At 37.3% G+C, this 18,068-nt stretch overlaps 1 protein-coding gene and 1 long non-coding RNA gene across 2 annotated transcripts; one reads left to right on the plus strand and one right to left on the minus strand.

Annotated features, from left to right (window-relative positions):
- Positions 1-462: 462 nt before the first annotated feature.
- LOC130461247 (uncharacterized) lies at positions 463-6,316 on the plus strand. The gene is made up of 4 exons (XR_008921659.1): positions 463-935; positions 2,768-2,832; positions 4,746-4,832; positions 6,058-6,316. It is a non-coding gene; the product is annotated as an uncharacterized lncRNA (long non-coding RNA).
- A 545-nt stretch (positions 6,317-6,861) lies between these two features.
- LOC110798914 (uncharacterized) lies at positions 6,862-17,482 on the minus strand. Its single transcript, XM_056829910.1, has 8 exons — positions 17,118-17,482; positions 13,182-13,283; positions 8,623-8,941; positions 8,294-8,524; positions 7,872-8,168; positions 7,354-7,794; positions 7,054-7,236; positions 6,862-6,873 (listed from the first exon to the last, which is right to left on the minus strand). Exons 3-8 carry the CDS (start codon positions 8,923-8,925, stop codon positions 6,862-6,864), a joined length of 1,467 nt encoding a protein of 488 aa, XP_056685888.1. The 5' UTR covers positions 8,926-8,941; positions 13,182-13,283; positions 17,118-17,482.
- Between the last annotated feature and the right edge of the window lie 586 nt (positions 17,483-18,068).

The following is an 18,068-nucleotide window of genomic DNA, read 5'->3' on the forward strand; positions in this document are numbered from 1 at the left end:
TGTAATAAGAATAAAATGAGTCATTAGGTTCTTTAGTTCAAAGTTGGGAGCGAAAATGTCATTTTAGCTCTATATATGACCTATAACGACCCAACGAGCCATAAATGTGCATAAATAGGTTGGAATGAGTTTTAGAAACTTAAAACTATGCATATTAGTCATGTAATAGGATTAAAATGAGTGTTTAGGTTCTTTAGTTCAAAGTTGGGAGCGAAAATGTCATTTTAGCTCAATATATGACCTATAACGATCCAACGAGCCTTAAATGTGCATAAATAGGTTCGAATGAGTTTTAGAAACTTAAAACTATGCATATTAGTCGTGTAATAAGAATCAAATGAGTCCTTAGGTTCTTTAGTTCAAAGTTGGGAGCGGAAATGTCATTTTAGGTTCGAATGAGTTTTAGAGGGTTTACCTTGGATGGTAAGTCTGTTGTCTTCTTTTGGGCCGCTAACACACTAGTGGAAAAAACCCCTGTTGTAGCCCCCTTGTTGAGGGGGGCATATATAAGTGGGCCTCAACAACCACTTAGTCAACACGGGTCAAAAAATTTACTAACAGGTTGGGGCGGGCTTTTTTAGAGTTCGCTTCAATAGAACTTGTTGGAGGGGGCTTTATATTGCCCGCCTCAATAGATACTAGTCTAAAGGGGCGGGCTTTGTTTTGTTCGCTTCAACCAATATTCACGAAATTTAAAACAATAAAAACATAGCTTCTCATCGCCAAACCGATAAAACAATCCCTTCAAATCTCTATATTCAAACAAAGCAAGTACGCTTCTAGTGCAATCTGCAGGCGAGTTCGCACCGCTCCTCACCGCGCGCCTCCACCACCACCACCACCTTCCTCGCCTCCTCTTCCATAGTAGTCGCCCCCGACCGTCGTCTTCCCTATCTCGGTTGACTCTGTTTCACACAGTGACGCAATCTGTCAAGGTGAGCTTTTAATTGATTCTTGTTTTGCTTGGTCTTAAAATTCAGTTTCCCTTCAATTAGTTGAGCATAATGAGTTGATTATGCAGAAAGTTTAGGCTAATGTTCCAATATTGGATGAATTTACAAATTAGGGTTTGATATTTGTGGTTTTCTAGTTCAATTGTTAGTTTATAATTGATTCTTTTTTGTTTTTGTTCTGGCCGGGGATGGGGATTGGGTGGATGGGGTCTTCTTTTATTACTGCTTTTTTTGTATGATGAGATGATGGTAGTTGTGGGATTGACTTATCTTACTTTCATTGGCCAACTCGGTTGGGTTCTTGATACTATCGTCTCCCTTTGGGTAACACTCCTCAAACTACTCTACTTGTTTCAATCTTCTATTTCAAACTTTGTTTGTCCATTATTTTGGGTTTAGGATTGTTGTTTTGATGTTAATCTGTCTGATGAGTATTTGATAGTTTGTGTCAGCGAGTTAGCGGTTTTGTTGTTCGTTTGCGTGAGATTGATCATTATCGGATATGAATTTCACTTGCGTGACCCGCGTTGACAAACAAAGTCATTCTTAGTGGTTATGAACTTATGTGCTTGTATATGTTCAGAATAAGGTGATCATTGACTAGAACTGATGCTGCCAGGAAAGTTTTGTAATCCTACCAGTCTAGAGTATATTAGATTTCATACAGAAAAGAGAAGGTTTTGACTTTTCATTGATTTTGTTCCTTAACCACTTATGTACACTTTAAGATGGTTGTTATGGTCCATTCGGGATATTAGGTATGCTGTATTGCTGGATTTGGAGTTGGGGGGGGAGGAACAAGTAGTCTTCAATGATGTATAATTTTGAATGTTTGTTTAAGTGCAACACTGAACCTCATTTGGAGTTGTCATATAAGGTTTAACCAACTGCTCTCTGTGAACTTTGTTTTCCCTTCAGAGATGTTTATGTGTAGATAAACATAAACCAGCGTAGATAGCATTGTCATGTGAAAGCTATACTGGTATTATCATGCTACCTATACTGGTTTATGCCACAGTTGGGTTTTATCTACACATAACATCTCTGAAACCCCAACTTTGGCATTGTCATGCTATTTCCCACATTACCACCAGGCCCACAACTGCAGCCTCCCACCGCTGTGCTTGTTGCCGCCACCCTTACCTGTGCATGGCGCCGTGCCTGTTGCCGCCACCCTTACCTATGCCTGGCGCCGCCAACCTTGCATGCGATCGCCTCCTCTGCTGCCAACCATCAGACCATCTACCTTTCCTCTCTCATCTCATTCCCTTCTCTCTCTTCCTGTGCTCAATCATTTTTGTTCGAATTTAGGCATGAAAGTGTATTGATTATTTGATCCCTAGGTCATTCTCTAGGACCACTAAGACATGGACAATAGTCTTATACACTGTTAGAGTGTTAGTCTTTTGCATAAAACAACAAAAAGAGAACTGCAACATATACTAGAAAATTTGTAAAAAATCATAACATGAAATCAGCAAATGCTGTAGGAAGACTGTATAGGGTTTGACATTAGAAATGGGCCTCTGAGCTCCTTTCAATAGGTGGGTTGACTTGAAATTGAAACTATGGGTTAGTGATGTGTGTTATTTTCCCTGACCCGTTAAAAACCGTGACCCAACTAGAACCACACCTGGTAAACTCAATTGACTGGTCTATGGACAACCTTTCTTTTATCCTTTATGTCCATATTCCTCTTACAAATTCAACAACCTGTTGGCAATTTAAAATAATGAAAAAAAAGAAGAAATTATGGACATGGTTGGGTCTATCTCCAGCAACTAGAAAGAATTTTAAATCTCGTCTGGCTTCAGGTTACAGTTGTATCATAGTGTCTGGTGGAGTACAAGAGACGTTCCATATGGAGCATGGCTCTGAGGTACGTTATGTAGATTATCTGATTGTTTTTTGTAATCCTGGTTGTGGAGTTGTCAACTTGTGTGAGATTAGACTTTTGTTGTTCGTGTGTGTGACATTGATCAATATTGGATATTAACTTGGAATTTCTTGTCGACTTGCCCATTTTGAAATTTGAATCCATGGTTTTATCTTGTTTTTTTTATTTTTGTCCGTTTTAACTTTTTGTTACAAATTGCGAGTTTGTTCCTTATATATTTGGTGGTCTGTTGAGTGTTTTACTAGCCTATTGTTTCTAGCAATACATATTTTGTTGCTTTCACGTTTGAACTTATAGTTGCTCCAATGCATCAAGTTCTAGTTGGCACATATGATAAGTTACTCTTTTGAACAGATTTGACCAGAAGTTGTTGTTGATTGGTATAGGCTTCAATCCCGAATTTCAAGTTAGTCCTTTTCATAGCCATTACTGCTTTTTAGAGATTCATGTATGTTGCAGCTTTCATAGCCATTACTAGGTTGTTCTATTTGTCGTGCTCACATTGAGTATTATACTATTATGGGTTGTCTGGTCGTTGAGTCCTTTTTCTATTTGGTTCAGGCGGGGAGGGTATCACCGATGGTTGTGAAGATCTTCAAAATTGCCTCTATGTTTGCATTCTTGTGTTTGGTTAAGGATATTCTTTAATCTTCTAATTAACATGCTTCTTCTAGATGGAATTATATGTTTACACTAGCCTTATTTTGTTGATTTAAGGTTTCTGATTTAGACTTGATAGGCTGAGGAGTGAGGACGAGATACTGCAAGGTCTAGCCTTTTGCTATTGTTTACAAATCAGAGTCGTGTCTCTGGCCAAATGAACAATTTAATGAAATCTAAATATTACTACAGTACTATTCCTACTAATATACTACTAGAGACTAGAGACCTATATATTACTACAGTACTACTCCTACTAATATATATTCACAGGAACTAAATGTAACAATTTAATGAAATCTTAATGTCACCAATAATAATGTTATCCCATGTTTTATTTTTATTTATTTTTCTTTAGAATTTCACTTTTTCTCAGTTGAATTCCAATAAGTTCAGTTTAACTTAACACTACTATAACCCATTTTTCGATAAGTTCAGATTGAGCAGTGATGTATAAACGTGCTCTTTCATTTTGCCTTATTTATATTCCTGAATAGCATTATTTATCAAGGTTCTGCCTTAATAATGCTGGTATTGAAGTCTGAATGGTGTATGATGTGGAAAGACGTCAAGGGGTTTCTTTGGGATGGTATATGATGATGTGTTGCTGTTGTTTCGATCTGATAAAATCGAAGTAGTTTCTTCTTCGATCCGTTTTCTAGGTTTTGTTAAAACTTTGGACGTATTGCAGAAAGCAGATCGTTATTTGTATGATGTGATTAAGTGTATTCATGTTGGACTTGTGTATTTCAGAGCGCTAGTGTTTTCTGCTGCTTGAGAACTATAGTGCAGAAAATGGGTTTGCTCTTACATTTATTGAAGGAAATTATTCTGTGTGTTTGTTGAAGTTTCCTTTGCAGTAAACAGCTAGTTCTTTCTAATCGAAACCTGTGATTTAGGACATTAATGTTGTCTATTGTGAGTGAGGTTATGTTGCCTCAGCTGATCTCAAGATATACTGCCGGTGATGCCCACGTATTCTGGTGCTAAGTATAGCAGATTGGTAAACTATAGCAGCAAAGCAAGGAAAAAAAATATTATCATTTTGTGTGCTAACTGTTTCCTTCGTACTTGCTTGGTCCGTCATTGTGTTGAATTGTTTTATCTGTTTGAATTTGCAAAATTGTAGAAATCAAATTATATGGCAGCCTCCTCCTGTTTTCTTTCTTTTTCTCATTTATTTCTTTGTTTAAATTGAGGTGGTTAAAACATGGCAGTTTTTGTTGTTTTTACAGCTTGTTTTGAGTACTGGAAGCGGTGTTAATGGTTTCACTCTAGATCCATCTCTTGGAGTGTATATTTTAACTCATCCAGACATCAAGGTAAGGACACTTTAGCTTCCTGATTAGAACTAGCTAGAACATATTGTTGTTACAGTGGGGAATCTATTTACTTAGCTCGTTATTGTCTTGGATAAATTTTTTTTTACCACCTAAAAAACTAAAACTTGTATTTTACCACCTAATTTTTTTAAAAAAATTGTTTTTTACCACCTGGAAAATAGGAAAATAGATGAAAATGTTATGTGGGGGGCACAATAACGGTAATATTTTATATATGTTCTTTTCTTCCACTATTTCATGTAATTAACTCTATTCTCTTCCTCGCTTTCCTATTTTCCATGAATTCACATAATCTTTCAGCTGATGCTATAACATGCACTCTTAGGTCATAAATCTCATTGAAATTGCTGTCATTTTCCATGCTTAACAGTAGAACACGTACACGTATCCGATGTCGAACTATTGGACATTGGTCTGCAGGATTACTGTATTCAGCTAGCTAAGTGCAGAATCCATCTAGAGTAGTTTATTAGACTAGAAACTAATGTTGGAACTTATCTCTGAAAACAACATTCTCCTAACAGTACACTCTGATTAGTTGTTTAATACAAATTAGTATTCTGATTAGCTGTCAGTACACTCTCACTTTGTAATCAAATATACATTTATATAAAGATTAGTATTCTCATACTCTTCCAATAATTTGGATTAGGTATGAAGACAGTTTCCGCCAAAATCATTGATCTACTGATCATGTATGTTTCTGAATAACTAATTGTGTTCAGATTTTTTATCTAATACTGACAGCGATTTCACAGCACAGTCAGTCCAAGGAAGTATGAGAAACTTCGGGTTTCATATATATCATCATCAAATTTTGGTTGATAGATTATCTGTTAGTCACTTTAAGTTTTCTGAATGTACGAACCTCGAATGAATGAGACCTTTAAACGTAATAGTATCAGGAAGCTAGCAGTATTATTTGTTTGCCGTCTACGTTAAGGAAGGGCTTCACTTGGGGGCCCTAGATTTACAAACCACGACATATTCAAATTAACCAACTAATCATGGTTTGACAGGCATCAGCTTTCGTGGACACTTTAATGCTCACAGAGCAATTAGAAGTACAGTTTAGCTGCATGGTTTTGAACAATTTAATTATCTCTATAGTCTGCAACTATATCTTTTTATGATCCAATGGAATGTAAAGATAATATCGTTAGTGTAAACTTTGGTACTCATATATTTTCCTTCCATCTTGCAGGGATCGAGTCGATTGGAAGAAAGTCAACACGGCCTTAATTAAGGTTTGTAATGCATGATCTAAAGGGAGCTAAGTGGCCAGATTAGAGAAATTTGTTAGACTAGCTCTCTAGCCTTTTGTCTTTATTTGTTAATATTAGTTTTAATTTGTTAGACTAGCTAGCTAGGTGTTTAAAAATTGTAAACGTACGTACTATACGCTTTTCTCTATTGGGTTAATATAAATGAAGTTAATTTAATGATTTATTAATAAAAAATAAGCAGATTCATACCTTTGCTATTCTGGTGTTGATTGGTGTACAGGTTTCAATACTCAATGGTGTATATATATAGATTTGGTTATTGCCACCTATTTTATATTTTAAAAGAATTTGGGAAAAAGAAAATTAATGTTGTTGAAGGGGGCTTTTAATGTACGCCTCAACAACATATGAATTTATGGCGCAAAAATAAGGACCTGTTGAGGGGGGCATTTAAGAAGTGAGCCTCAACAGAGGAGGCTGTTGAGGCGGGCTTCTTAAATGCCCCCTCAACAGGTCCTTATTTTTCGCGTTTTTGTAGAGGTTGTTGAGGCGGGCTTTTGAAAGCCCCCCACAACAGATCACCTGTTGAGGCGAACAAAGCCCGCCTCAACAGATCACTGAGCTGTTGAAGCTACGTCTGTCGCAGCGGGCCTTGTTCGCCTCAATAAACCCAAAATGCCCCCCTCAACAGGTATTTTTTCCACTAGTGACACCGTTGTCTTTTTCTTGGAGCTACCATCCCTCTCTTTAGAAACATTAGACTTGGACTTCTTTTTAGGAGGTTAAGTACAATCCTTTAAAATTCAACAAAAACAAGAGTAGGTAAGATGTCGAATGTGCTTGCGTGAACATATACATTCTAAACAATAAAACATATATACCTCGCCGTCTTCGAAAATCACTAAGTGTATGGGCCATTGCACAAAACTACCCAGAGCATCGCCCAAGTTAGTGAAACCATCTCCCGTAGGTACCGGAAGAATATCATCAACATGTCCGTCGTAAACAAAATCAACTTGGACTTTATAGTGACCAGGCTTCATCGATGTAAAATGTTGGGGCAATGCACCATCTGAGGGTTGTACCATACCATCCGCCACGACAATGTTGTTGCCTGAAACTTTATCCTCAAGGGCAAGACGACATGGAGTCCTTTCCTTCATAAACAAAGGTTTCAATGCAACTTTGTAAGTGATACAGATTATTAAGTAAATGTCAACTAAAAACATAAAAGGATCAAGCAACTATGTTAAAAAAGAGTGACTACGTCGTACCTTTAGCTCGCATGGTTGCGGCACTAAGATGTGACGAGTGGTTCTTGTAGCACTAACATCAAGGTCAACTCTGGCAGAATCATTTAAGTGGAGGTCATCAGGTATCGGGGTAGAAATGGAGTTTAGTTGTCCTGTTTTTAACAAGGTGCTTAGTTGCTTTTGGAGGGCCTCTGCCACCCTTTTCTCTACCCTTTTCTCTAATTCACCTTCAAACTCCTTTTTCACAGAAGCTCTGATTGATTCGTAATTTTCTGATGAAGCTTCACCATGGTCACTTCTACTATGTCGAATACACGGACCGAAAGCCTTTTTGATACCAACCATGCCACCTGTTCCCTTGACACGCCCACGATGATCTTTTTTCCCTATAGCTTTAGTGAGGGCATCCTCACCCTGTTCGAAAGAAAGATTTCCTTTTTCCTCTTCTGCGATGTACTCTAACTGCCAATTAGGAAAGTAAAATTACTTTATATTCTCTAATCAAAGCAAGTAAATATTAATTAATTATCGCTACTTACAGCTTTTGTTGCGATTTCAACAACTTCTGTATCGTTCGGGTCAATTTCCCACTTTCCCTCTTTATTTTGTACTTGATGGGCCAAAATCCACTCCTTTGATCTGTATTTTCTAACTCTATTAACATTTGAGGTCACTGATGAGTTCACCGAGGAGCTACTCGAGATAGGTAAAGCTGCATCTGGTGGAAGTCGTCCATCCTTTATCCAATCTAGTCGCTTTCTATTATAACCCTTTTGGCCGGTGCGATGTGGGTTCTTGTTGCATGATGCACTTTTCCTCGCCTTTTCACTACGAAGCTGTCAAAGACAACATAAAAAGATGGAAATAAATGTTTTTTCTGATAACTTTTTGTCCTAGAACCAATGTCAGTTTGCTACATGAAAAACTCTTTAAGGACAAGTTAAAGAAATATTATCATTACCAATGACTCTGGCAGGAAATAATGTTTAACAAAAGTCTTCCAATCATCCTCTGTGATATGGTTGTAGACATCCCAAGGCATCTTGTTTGTTTGATTTTTTGGCTTCTTTTCCTTCATAGTTATCCATCGGCGCACCAACTTGCTCTTGAAACAACTAAATCGTTTCGCCACACAAGAATGAAAATATTTCTCCCTCGAATGATTAGAATCATCAGTAATGTGGAACATAAGCTGTTAATAATTAAAAAAAGTTAGATTATAAAAATAGTATTTAAATCAAATTAAATAATCCCTAAAATATACAAATCAAGTTAATATCCAATGCTTACCTTAGTCTCCTCCCAAAACCCCTTCTTGATTTGCTCATCTACCTTTGGATATAATGGGACGTTAATATTAATTCTAGTAGCACAACTCCCAACTTGCTTCCCGTATTCATGAGACCATTGTCCATCGGGGACATTATATACATTATACTCAAGGAACATAGGCTTAGCGACTTTAACACCTTTTGACGGACCACGGCCTTTAATGGTCTTTGTAATCGTACTAACATCTTGTGATTCGTCACCCGTTGTGGGAGTCTTGCCACCTTCTGATTCATGCCTAACAACAATTTGGTTTTCATTCATCGTACCTATGTTGTTCCTGCATCAAGTAAAACATACAGAAGAGTGGTTACAAAATGTGCGCGCAGCAGCAAATCAGTGCTCTAGCATACAGAAGGATATCAGATCAGTGCAGATATCACAGATCAGATCAGCACAGATCAGTGCTGATCAGATCTGCACTGATCAGTGCTGATCTGATCTGTGATATCTGCATTGATCTGTTCTGCACTGATCTGATCAGCACTGATCTGTGCTGATCTGATCTGCACTGTGCAGATCAGATCTGCACTGATCTGTGCTGATCTGATCTGCACTGATCAGTGCAGATCAGATCAGCACAGATCAGTGCTGACCAGATCAGCATAGATCAGTGCAGAACAGATCAGCACAGATCAGTGCAGAACAGATTAGCACAGATCAGTGCTGATCTGATCTGCACTGATCTGTGCTGACCTGATCTGCAATGTTCTGTGTCATTCTTGGTGTGTTTGTTGAGGCAATATGAGAATGCAGGGCAGCTAACTCATTCTATAAACAAGTTCTATTAATCTATTATAGTACGGAGTAGTATGTAAGTTAGATCGTAAAATGAAATTACTTGATTGAGTTTCACTTAAACTCAAGCAACAATGATTAAGAAACTTAATGAGGAAATCTGACAATCTCACTTCTCTTATATCATGAAATCATATACTCATATGAGATAAGTCTAGAAAACACCATTTATGCTAAAATGAGGCTAATATGACCTAAGAACTCATTTTTAGGCTAATATGACATTTCCGCTCCCAACTTTGAACTAAAGAACCTAAGGACTCATTTTAATCCTATTACACGACTAATATGCATAGTTTTAAGTTTCTAAAACTCATTCGAACCTATTTATGCACATTTATGGCTCGTTGGGTCGTTATAGGTCATATATAGAGCTAAAATGACATTTTCGCTCCCAACTTTGAACTAAAGAACCTAAGGACTCATTTGATTCTTATTACACGACTAATATGCATAGTTTTAAGTTTCTAAAAATCATTCGAACCTATTTATGCACATTTATGGCTCGTTGGGTCGTTATAGGTCATATATAGAGCTAAAATGACATTTTCGCTCCCAACTTTGAACTAAAGAACCTAAACACTCATTTTAATCCTATTACATGACTAATATGCATAGTTTTAGGTTTCTAAAACTCATTCGAATCTATTTATGCACATTTATGGCTCGTTGGGTCGTTATAGGTCATATATAGAGCTAAAATGACATTTTCGCTCCCAACTTTGAACTAAAGAACCTAAGGACTCATTTGATTCTTATTACACGACTAATATGCATAGTTTTAAGTTTCTAAAACTCATTCGAACCTATTTATGCACATTTATGGCTCGTTGGGTCGTTATAGGTCATATATAGAGCTAAAATGACATTTTCGCTCCCAACTTTGAACTAAAGAACCTAAGGACTCATTTGATTCTTATTACACGACTAATATGCATAGTTTTAAGTTTCTAAAACTCATTCGAACCTATTTATGCACATTTATGGCTCGTTGGGTCGTTATAGGTCATATATAGAGCTAAAATGAGATTTTCGCTCCCAACTTTGAACTAAAGAACCTAAACACTCATTTTAATCCTATTACATGACTAATATGCATAGTTTTAAGTTTCTAAAACTCATTCCAACCTATTTATGCACATTTATGGCTCGTTGGGTCGTTATAGGTCATATATAGAGCTAAAATGACATTTTCGCTCCCAACTTTGAACTAAAGAACCTAAGGACTCATTTGATTCTTATTACACGACTAATATGCATAGTTTTAAGTTTCTAAAACTCATTCCAACCTATTTATGCACATTTATGGCTCGTTGGGTCGTTATAGGTCATATATAGAGCTAAAATGACATTTTCGCTCCCAACTTTGAACTAAAGAACCTAAACACTCATTTTAATCCTATTACATGACTAATATGCATAGTTTTAAGTTTCTAAAACTCATTCGAATCTATTTATGCACATTTATGGCTCGTTGGGTCGTTATAGGTCATATATAGAGCTAAAATGACATTTTCGCTCCCAACTTTGAACTAAAGAACCTAAGGACTCATTTTAATCCTTTTAAATGATTAGTATGATTAGTTTTAACTTACCTAGACTCAATCCAATCAATTTATGCCATTTGAGACTTGTTTGGTCGTTATGGTTCATATTTATGCTAATTTAGTCAACTAAGGTCAATTTAGGTCAATTTATTCAACTAAGGTCAATTTAAGCCCGCTCGTTTTGATTTAGGTCATTCTAGCTCAAGATTAGGAGACATGTTAATTAGCGCAACACTAGGAGAAAACGCACAACTCACCAAAAGTAAATAAGAATTATAGATGTGGAATGCACTGATCTGTGCAGATCAGATCAGCATAGATCAGTGCTGATCAGATCAGCACTTATCTGTGCTGATCTGTTCTGCACTGATCTGATCTGCACAAATCAGTGCAGATCAGATCAGCACTGATCTGATCTGCACAAATCAGTGCAGATCAGATCAACACTGATCTGTGCTGATCTGTTCTGCACTGATCATATCTGCAGAACAGATCAGCACAGATCAGTGCAGAACAGATCAGCACAGATTAGTGCTACCCTCATCTGATCTGCACTGATCTGTGCTGATCTGATCTGCAATGTTCTTTGTCATTCTTGGTGTGTTTGTTGAGGCAATATGAGAATGCAGGGCAGCTAACTCATTCTATAAACAAGTTCTATTAATCTAGTATAGTACGGAGTAGTATGTAAGTTAGATCGTAAAATGAAATTATGTAATTGAGTTTCACTTAAACTCAAGCAACAATGATTAAGAAACTTAATGAGGAAATCTGACAATCTCACTTCTCTTATATCATGAAATCATATACTCATATGAGATAAGTCTAGAAAACACCACTTATGCTAAAATGAGGCATTTTCGCTCCCAGCTATGAACTAACGAACATAAGGACTCATTTTAACCTTTTAAATGATTAATATGATTAATTTTAACTTTCCAAGACTCGATCCGATCTATTTATTCACATTAGAGACTTGTTTGGTCGTTGTGGTTCATATTTATGATAAAATGAGGCATTTTTGCTCCCAACTATGAACTAAAGAACCTAAGAACTCATTTTTAGGCTAATATGACACTTTCGCTCCCAACTTTGAACTAACAAACCTAAACACTCATTTTAATCCTTTTAAATGATTAATATGATTAGTTTTAACTTTCCTAGACTCAATCCAATCAATTTATGCCATTTGAGACTTGTTTGGTCGTTATGGTTCATATTTATGCTAAAATAAGACATTTTCGCTCCCAACTTTGAACTAACAAACCTAAACACTCATTTTAATCCTATTACATGACTAATATGCATAGTTTTAAGTTTCTAAAACTCATTCCAACCTATTTATGCACATTTAAGGCTCGTTGGGTCGTTATAGGTCATATATAGAGCTAAAATGACATTTCCGCTCCCAACTTTGAACTAAAGAACCTAAACACTCATTTTAATCCTATTACATGACTAATATGCATAGTTTTAAGTTTCTAAAACTCATTCCAACCTATTTATGCACATTTAAGGCTCGTTGGGTCGTTATAGGTCATATATAGAGCTAAAATGACATTTTCGCTCCCAACTTTGAACTAAAGAACCTAAACACTCATTTTAATCCTATTACATGACTAATATGCATAGTTTTAAGTTTCTAAAACTCATTCCAACCTATTTATGCACATTTATGGCTCGTTGGGTCTTTATAGGTCATATATAGAGCTAAAATGACATTTTCGCTCCCAACTTTGAACTAAAGAACCTAATGACTCATTTTATTCTTATTACATGACTAATATGCATAGTTTTAAGTTTCTAAAACTCATTCGAACCTATTCATGCACATTTATGGCTCGTTGGTTCGTTATATGTCATATATAGAGCTAAAATGACATTTCCGCTCACAACTTTGAACTAAAGAACCTAAACACTCATTTTAATCCTTTTAAATGATTAATATGATTAGTTTTAACTTACCTAGACTCAATCCAATCAATTTATGCCATTTGAGACTTGTTTGGTAGTTATAGTTCATATTTATGCTAATTTAGTCAACTAAGGTCAATTTAGGTCAATTTATTCAACTAAGGTTTAATTTAAGCCCGCTCGTTTTGATTTAGGTCATTCTAGCTCAAGATTAGGAGACATGTTAATTAGCGCAACACTAGGAGAAAACGCACAATTCACCAAAAGTAAATACGTGCTTTATTTTCCGATTCTGAGAACTTCTGAAAAGACACAAATCACCGAAAGCTTCTGAAAATTTCTGACTCGGGGATCTCAAGTCATCTGCACAGAAAGTTAGAAAACTTTGGTCAGGAACAAAAGTAAGATGTGGAAGTACAGTAAGAATTAAGGAAAGCTAGAAAAGTATAATCATGAACACAATGGAAGTATAAAATAAGAATTAAAGATGTGGAAGTACAAACTACACCTTCCTAAATGCTAGAAAAGATACATTTAATCTGATATTCAGTTAGCTAGAATTACCTATTCCCAGAAGCCAACTCATCTTATTCATTTACGGTTTATAACCCAAATTCCTTCCCTATGATCTGTACGCATATGATTAGTATTATTTGCATCTTCCTCCTCCGGTAACGGTTGAACAGCCGTTGGTAACAGGGGTGTTTCATCGTACTTGTCATACTCATCTTCATCCACAACATCATCAATACCCAGAATATTTCTCTTGCCTTGGGCAACTGCACGCCATATAGGATCAACATTGTCTACCACATAGAAAATTTGCTTAGCTTGTGATGCTAGAATGAATGGCTCGTCACTATCACTTAATCGATCAAAGTTAACCAATGTTAAACCAGGAAAAATTTCATCTTGTTTCACCCCATTATGGTTGTTGGCCCACTTGCACCGGAATACAGGGATCGTAAATTTGTTGTAATCAAGCTCCCATATTTCTTCGATAACACCATAATATGATTGTGTCGCATCAACCGGTCTTCTATCCTTGGCGCTTGCACAGACCCTAGATGCTGCAACATGCTTCACTCCACTATTCTGCACCACACTCTTTTCATCTTGTCTTCTAGTGTAGAATGTGAACCCATTGATATCATACCCTTCATAAGACAGAACACATAGTCGAGGACCTCGAGCTAACCACTGGACCATTTCAGAAACATCTAGATTTTTTTTCATTTCCTCGGCTACTTCCTTCTTAAACCAATCAACAAATGTGCGATTATGTTCTTGCATCAACGCTCTTTCCTTCAACTTAGGATTCTTTTGTTGCAATTCTAGCAAATGCTTATCTATGTAAGGATTGACCTCGGTAAGATGCTGCAACACACAAAGATGTGCCTTATTCTTCCTTTCAGATGGAGGCGAGATCACATTTTTACCAATTACCCCATGCCCTTCAAGCCTCCCTGCGCATGACGAGATTTTGGAAGACCTATTTGCTCAAGCCTTGTTAAGAATTCAGCTACATATTGAGATATCTCTTCCTCAAGGACTCCCCGAATGATACTACCCTCCGGCCTTGCCCGATTCTTTGTTTTGTCCTTTAAATGCCCAAAAAATCTCTCAAAAGGATACATCCATCTTAAGAACACCGGACCACATAACTTGATTTCTCGAACTAAATGGACAATTAAGTGCACCATAATATCAAAGAAAGATGGTGGAAAGTACATTTCAAATCGACACAAAGTTTCAACAATATCATTGTGCAAAGAATCTAATTTCTCCGGATCAATCACTTTAGCACATATAGAATTGAAAAACACACAAAGTTTTGTTATAACATGTCTCACGTGTTTCGGCAATATCCCACGAAGTGCAATTGGCAAAAACACATTAATCATTACATGGCAATCATGAGACTTCATACCAACCAACCTAAGGTCCGAGAGAGATACTAGGCGCTTTACATTCGACGAATATCCCGAGGGAACCTTAATTCCATGTAAGCACTCACAAAACTGCTTCTTCTCCTTTCTTGACATTGTGTAACACGCTGGAGGCAGATAAGTCTTAGTACCACCCGCACCAGATTTTTCAACAGGCCACAAATCTGGTCGAATATTCCTCTTTTTCATATCTTTCCGCACATTCTCATTGTCCTTAGTCTTTCCAGGCATGTTTAGCAAAGTCCCAATGATAGCATCGCACACATTTTTCTCAATGTGCATTACATCGAGACAATGCCTAACCGACAAATCTCTCCAGTAGGGAAGATCCCATAATGGAGATACTTTCTTCCACAAAACACCCTTTTTAGACTTGGACTTGTAGCACTTGCCGTATTTGGTTTCAACATTTTTTATTCGTTCATAAACCTGTGATCCTGTCAAAGGCGTACGAGCTACTCTTTCCTCGGTGAACCCATTGAATTCTTTCTTCTTCTTACGATAAGGGTGATATCGACTGAGGTGCTTCCTGAAATCTGGGTAAACATTTTTCTTGAAATTATGCAACCATGTGGGCTTCATGTCCTCTTCACATATAGGGCATGCTTGTTCTCCTTTGGTTTTGTATCCAGACAAGTTTCCATATGCCGGAAAATCATTTATGGTACAAAAAACCATAGCTCGCAATGTAAAGCTTGAATTGGTGTGTGCATCGAACATTGAAACACCTTCATTCCACAATAATTTCAAATCATCTATGAGTGGAGCCAGGTACACATCTATGTCATTTCCAGGTTGCTTAGGCCCCGAGATGAGGAGTGATAACATAATATGCTTCCGCTTCATACACAGCCATGGAGGAAGATTATAAATTGCTAGAAGAACCGGCCATGTGCTATGTTGACTGCTTAGAGTTCCATATGGATTCACACCATCTGCACATAAAGCAAGCCTTAGATTTCTAACCTCCTTACCAAATTCAGGATATTTCTTATCAATATTTCTCCATTGAACAGAATCTGCAGGATGTCGAAGGAGTCCATCTTTCTTCCTCACTTCCGCATGCCACCTTAAGTTTTTTGCTTGTTTCTTCAATGAAAACATACGCTCAAACCTAGGTATTATTGGAAGATACCACAAAGACTTAGCAGGCGGGCCCCTCTTAGCTGAATTTGCCCCTTTGCGTTTGTAACGAGATGCGCCGCATGTTGGACACTCATCCAAATGTTCATGCTCTTTTCTGTAAAGCATACAATCATTTGGGAAAGCATATATCTTGTCGACCTCTAAGCCTAAGGGACACATCAATTTCCTGGCATAATAGGTAGAGGTGGGGATATCATTCCCTTCCGGCAAAAATTCACCTACCCACTCCAATAAGGTGTCAAAGTGTTCATCTCTCCAACCACCTTTACATTTGAGGTTGTAAAGTATTGACACACATTCCAACTTGCTGAATTTTGTACAACCGGGATACAATGGAGTTTCAGCAGCCTTTGATACTTGTTCGAACATCTGAGGTCGTTCGTCCAAGTGATCTTTCAGCCCATCCATCATCTCATTTATTTCATCATCTTCTTCCTCATCATCATCCCTCTCATTATTCTCATAAATATCATCATCACTCTCATTACTCTGAACATCAAATTCATGGACACTAGAACTTGGACGATCAGGTATTGTTTCACCATGCCAAAACCAAACATGGTAATCTTGCTTAAACCCACGGCGAAATAAATGATCCTCAATTTCATCAATGTCACCTAACCGCTTGATATTGTTACAATCACGGCAGGGACAATAGATTTTTTCGGCTTTTGTACTCCGTTGGTGTGCTAAAGCACATCTAATGAACTCTGCGACCCCACTCAAGTATTCTGCCGTAGTATGGTCACCATACATCCAACGACGACTCATTACTAATAACAACAACAAAAGGTTCCACACATAAACACATATATTAAGAAGTCACAAAATCATTAAGAAGTTCCGCAAATCTTTGGTTACATCATTTAAGTTTATCAATGCTTCACTGAAGTGATATTAGAAGTCCAAAAACAGTCCTAATAAGTAAAACGGAATGGATACTTAAGCATAGAATACTAATGTACACGTTTTATTATTACACTTACTATACTTATCCAAATTTTATTTATCGTAAAAATGATATGCACTTACTGTACTATTGATTTCAACTTTCAAAAGAGGAAAAGAGAAATTTTATGAAGATAATTAGATATATCAATACCTTATGCAATTGTTGAAATTCGAACAAGCACGATGATAGATTATGCTGGCAGTACGATCATCGCCCCTCTCTTCAACCATATGCGTATCTACCCATCTTCACAATTAACTGCAAATTAAAGAAATAATTGAAAAACAGCCAAAAAAATCAAAATAAAAACGAAAATCAAAACGAAAATCAAAACGAAAATCAAAAACGAAAATCAAAACGAAAATCAAAACGAAAATCAAAAACGAAAATCAAAAACAATAATCAAAACGAAAATCAAAAACTAAAATTGAACCCTAATCTGAAAACGAAAATAAAAAACGAAAATAAAAATTGAACACACCATACCGAAACCACCGGAACCACGACGCCGAGCAACCACCGGAACCACGACGCGACGGGGAGATGCTGAACCACGGAACCAAGACAGCGACGCAGGGCTGAACCACGGAACCACGGAACCAAGACAGCGACGCAGGGCTGAACCACGACGCGACGGGGAGATGAGCAACCAACGGAACCAAGACAGCGACGCAGGGCTGAGCAACTCTTGGGTTCGACGGCGACGCAGGGCTGAGTTCGACGGCAACCTTGGATATTTGTTTAAGGGAAAAGGCTTGGAGCTATAGCAGAGAAGGAACAACGTACGTACGTTTCTCGTTTGAGCGCGGTTTGTACGTTGCAACTAGGAAAGTAAAATTTTTAATTTGAAACGCGGACTTGTTGCAGCGGGCATTAACATGTACGCTGCAATAACTTCGGGTTGTTGCTGCGGGCTTTTATTTTGTACGCTGCAACAAACGCATTTGTTGCGAACAACTAAAATATACGCTGCGATAACCCTTTAAAGGGTTTGACCCGCGTTGACCGACTGGTTGTTGAAGCGTATTTATACTTGTACGCTGCAACAAGGGGGCTGCAACAGGGGTTTTTTCTACTAGTGGTCCTATGTGTATCACACAC

The sequence above is a fragment of the Spinacia oleracea genome, chromosome 5, assembly GCF_020520425.1.
Source record: "Spinacia oleracea cultivar Varoflay chromosome 5, BTI_SOV_V1, whole genome shotgun sequence".
Taxonomy (NCBI): Eukaryota; Viridiplantae; Streptophyta; class Magnoliopsida; order Caryophyllales; family Amaranthaceae; genus Spinacia; species Spinacia oleracea.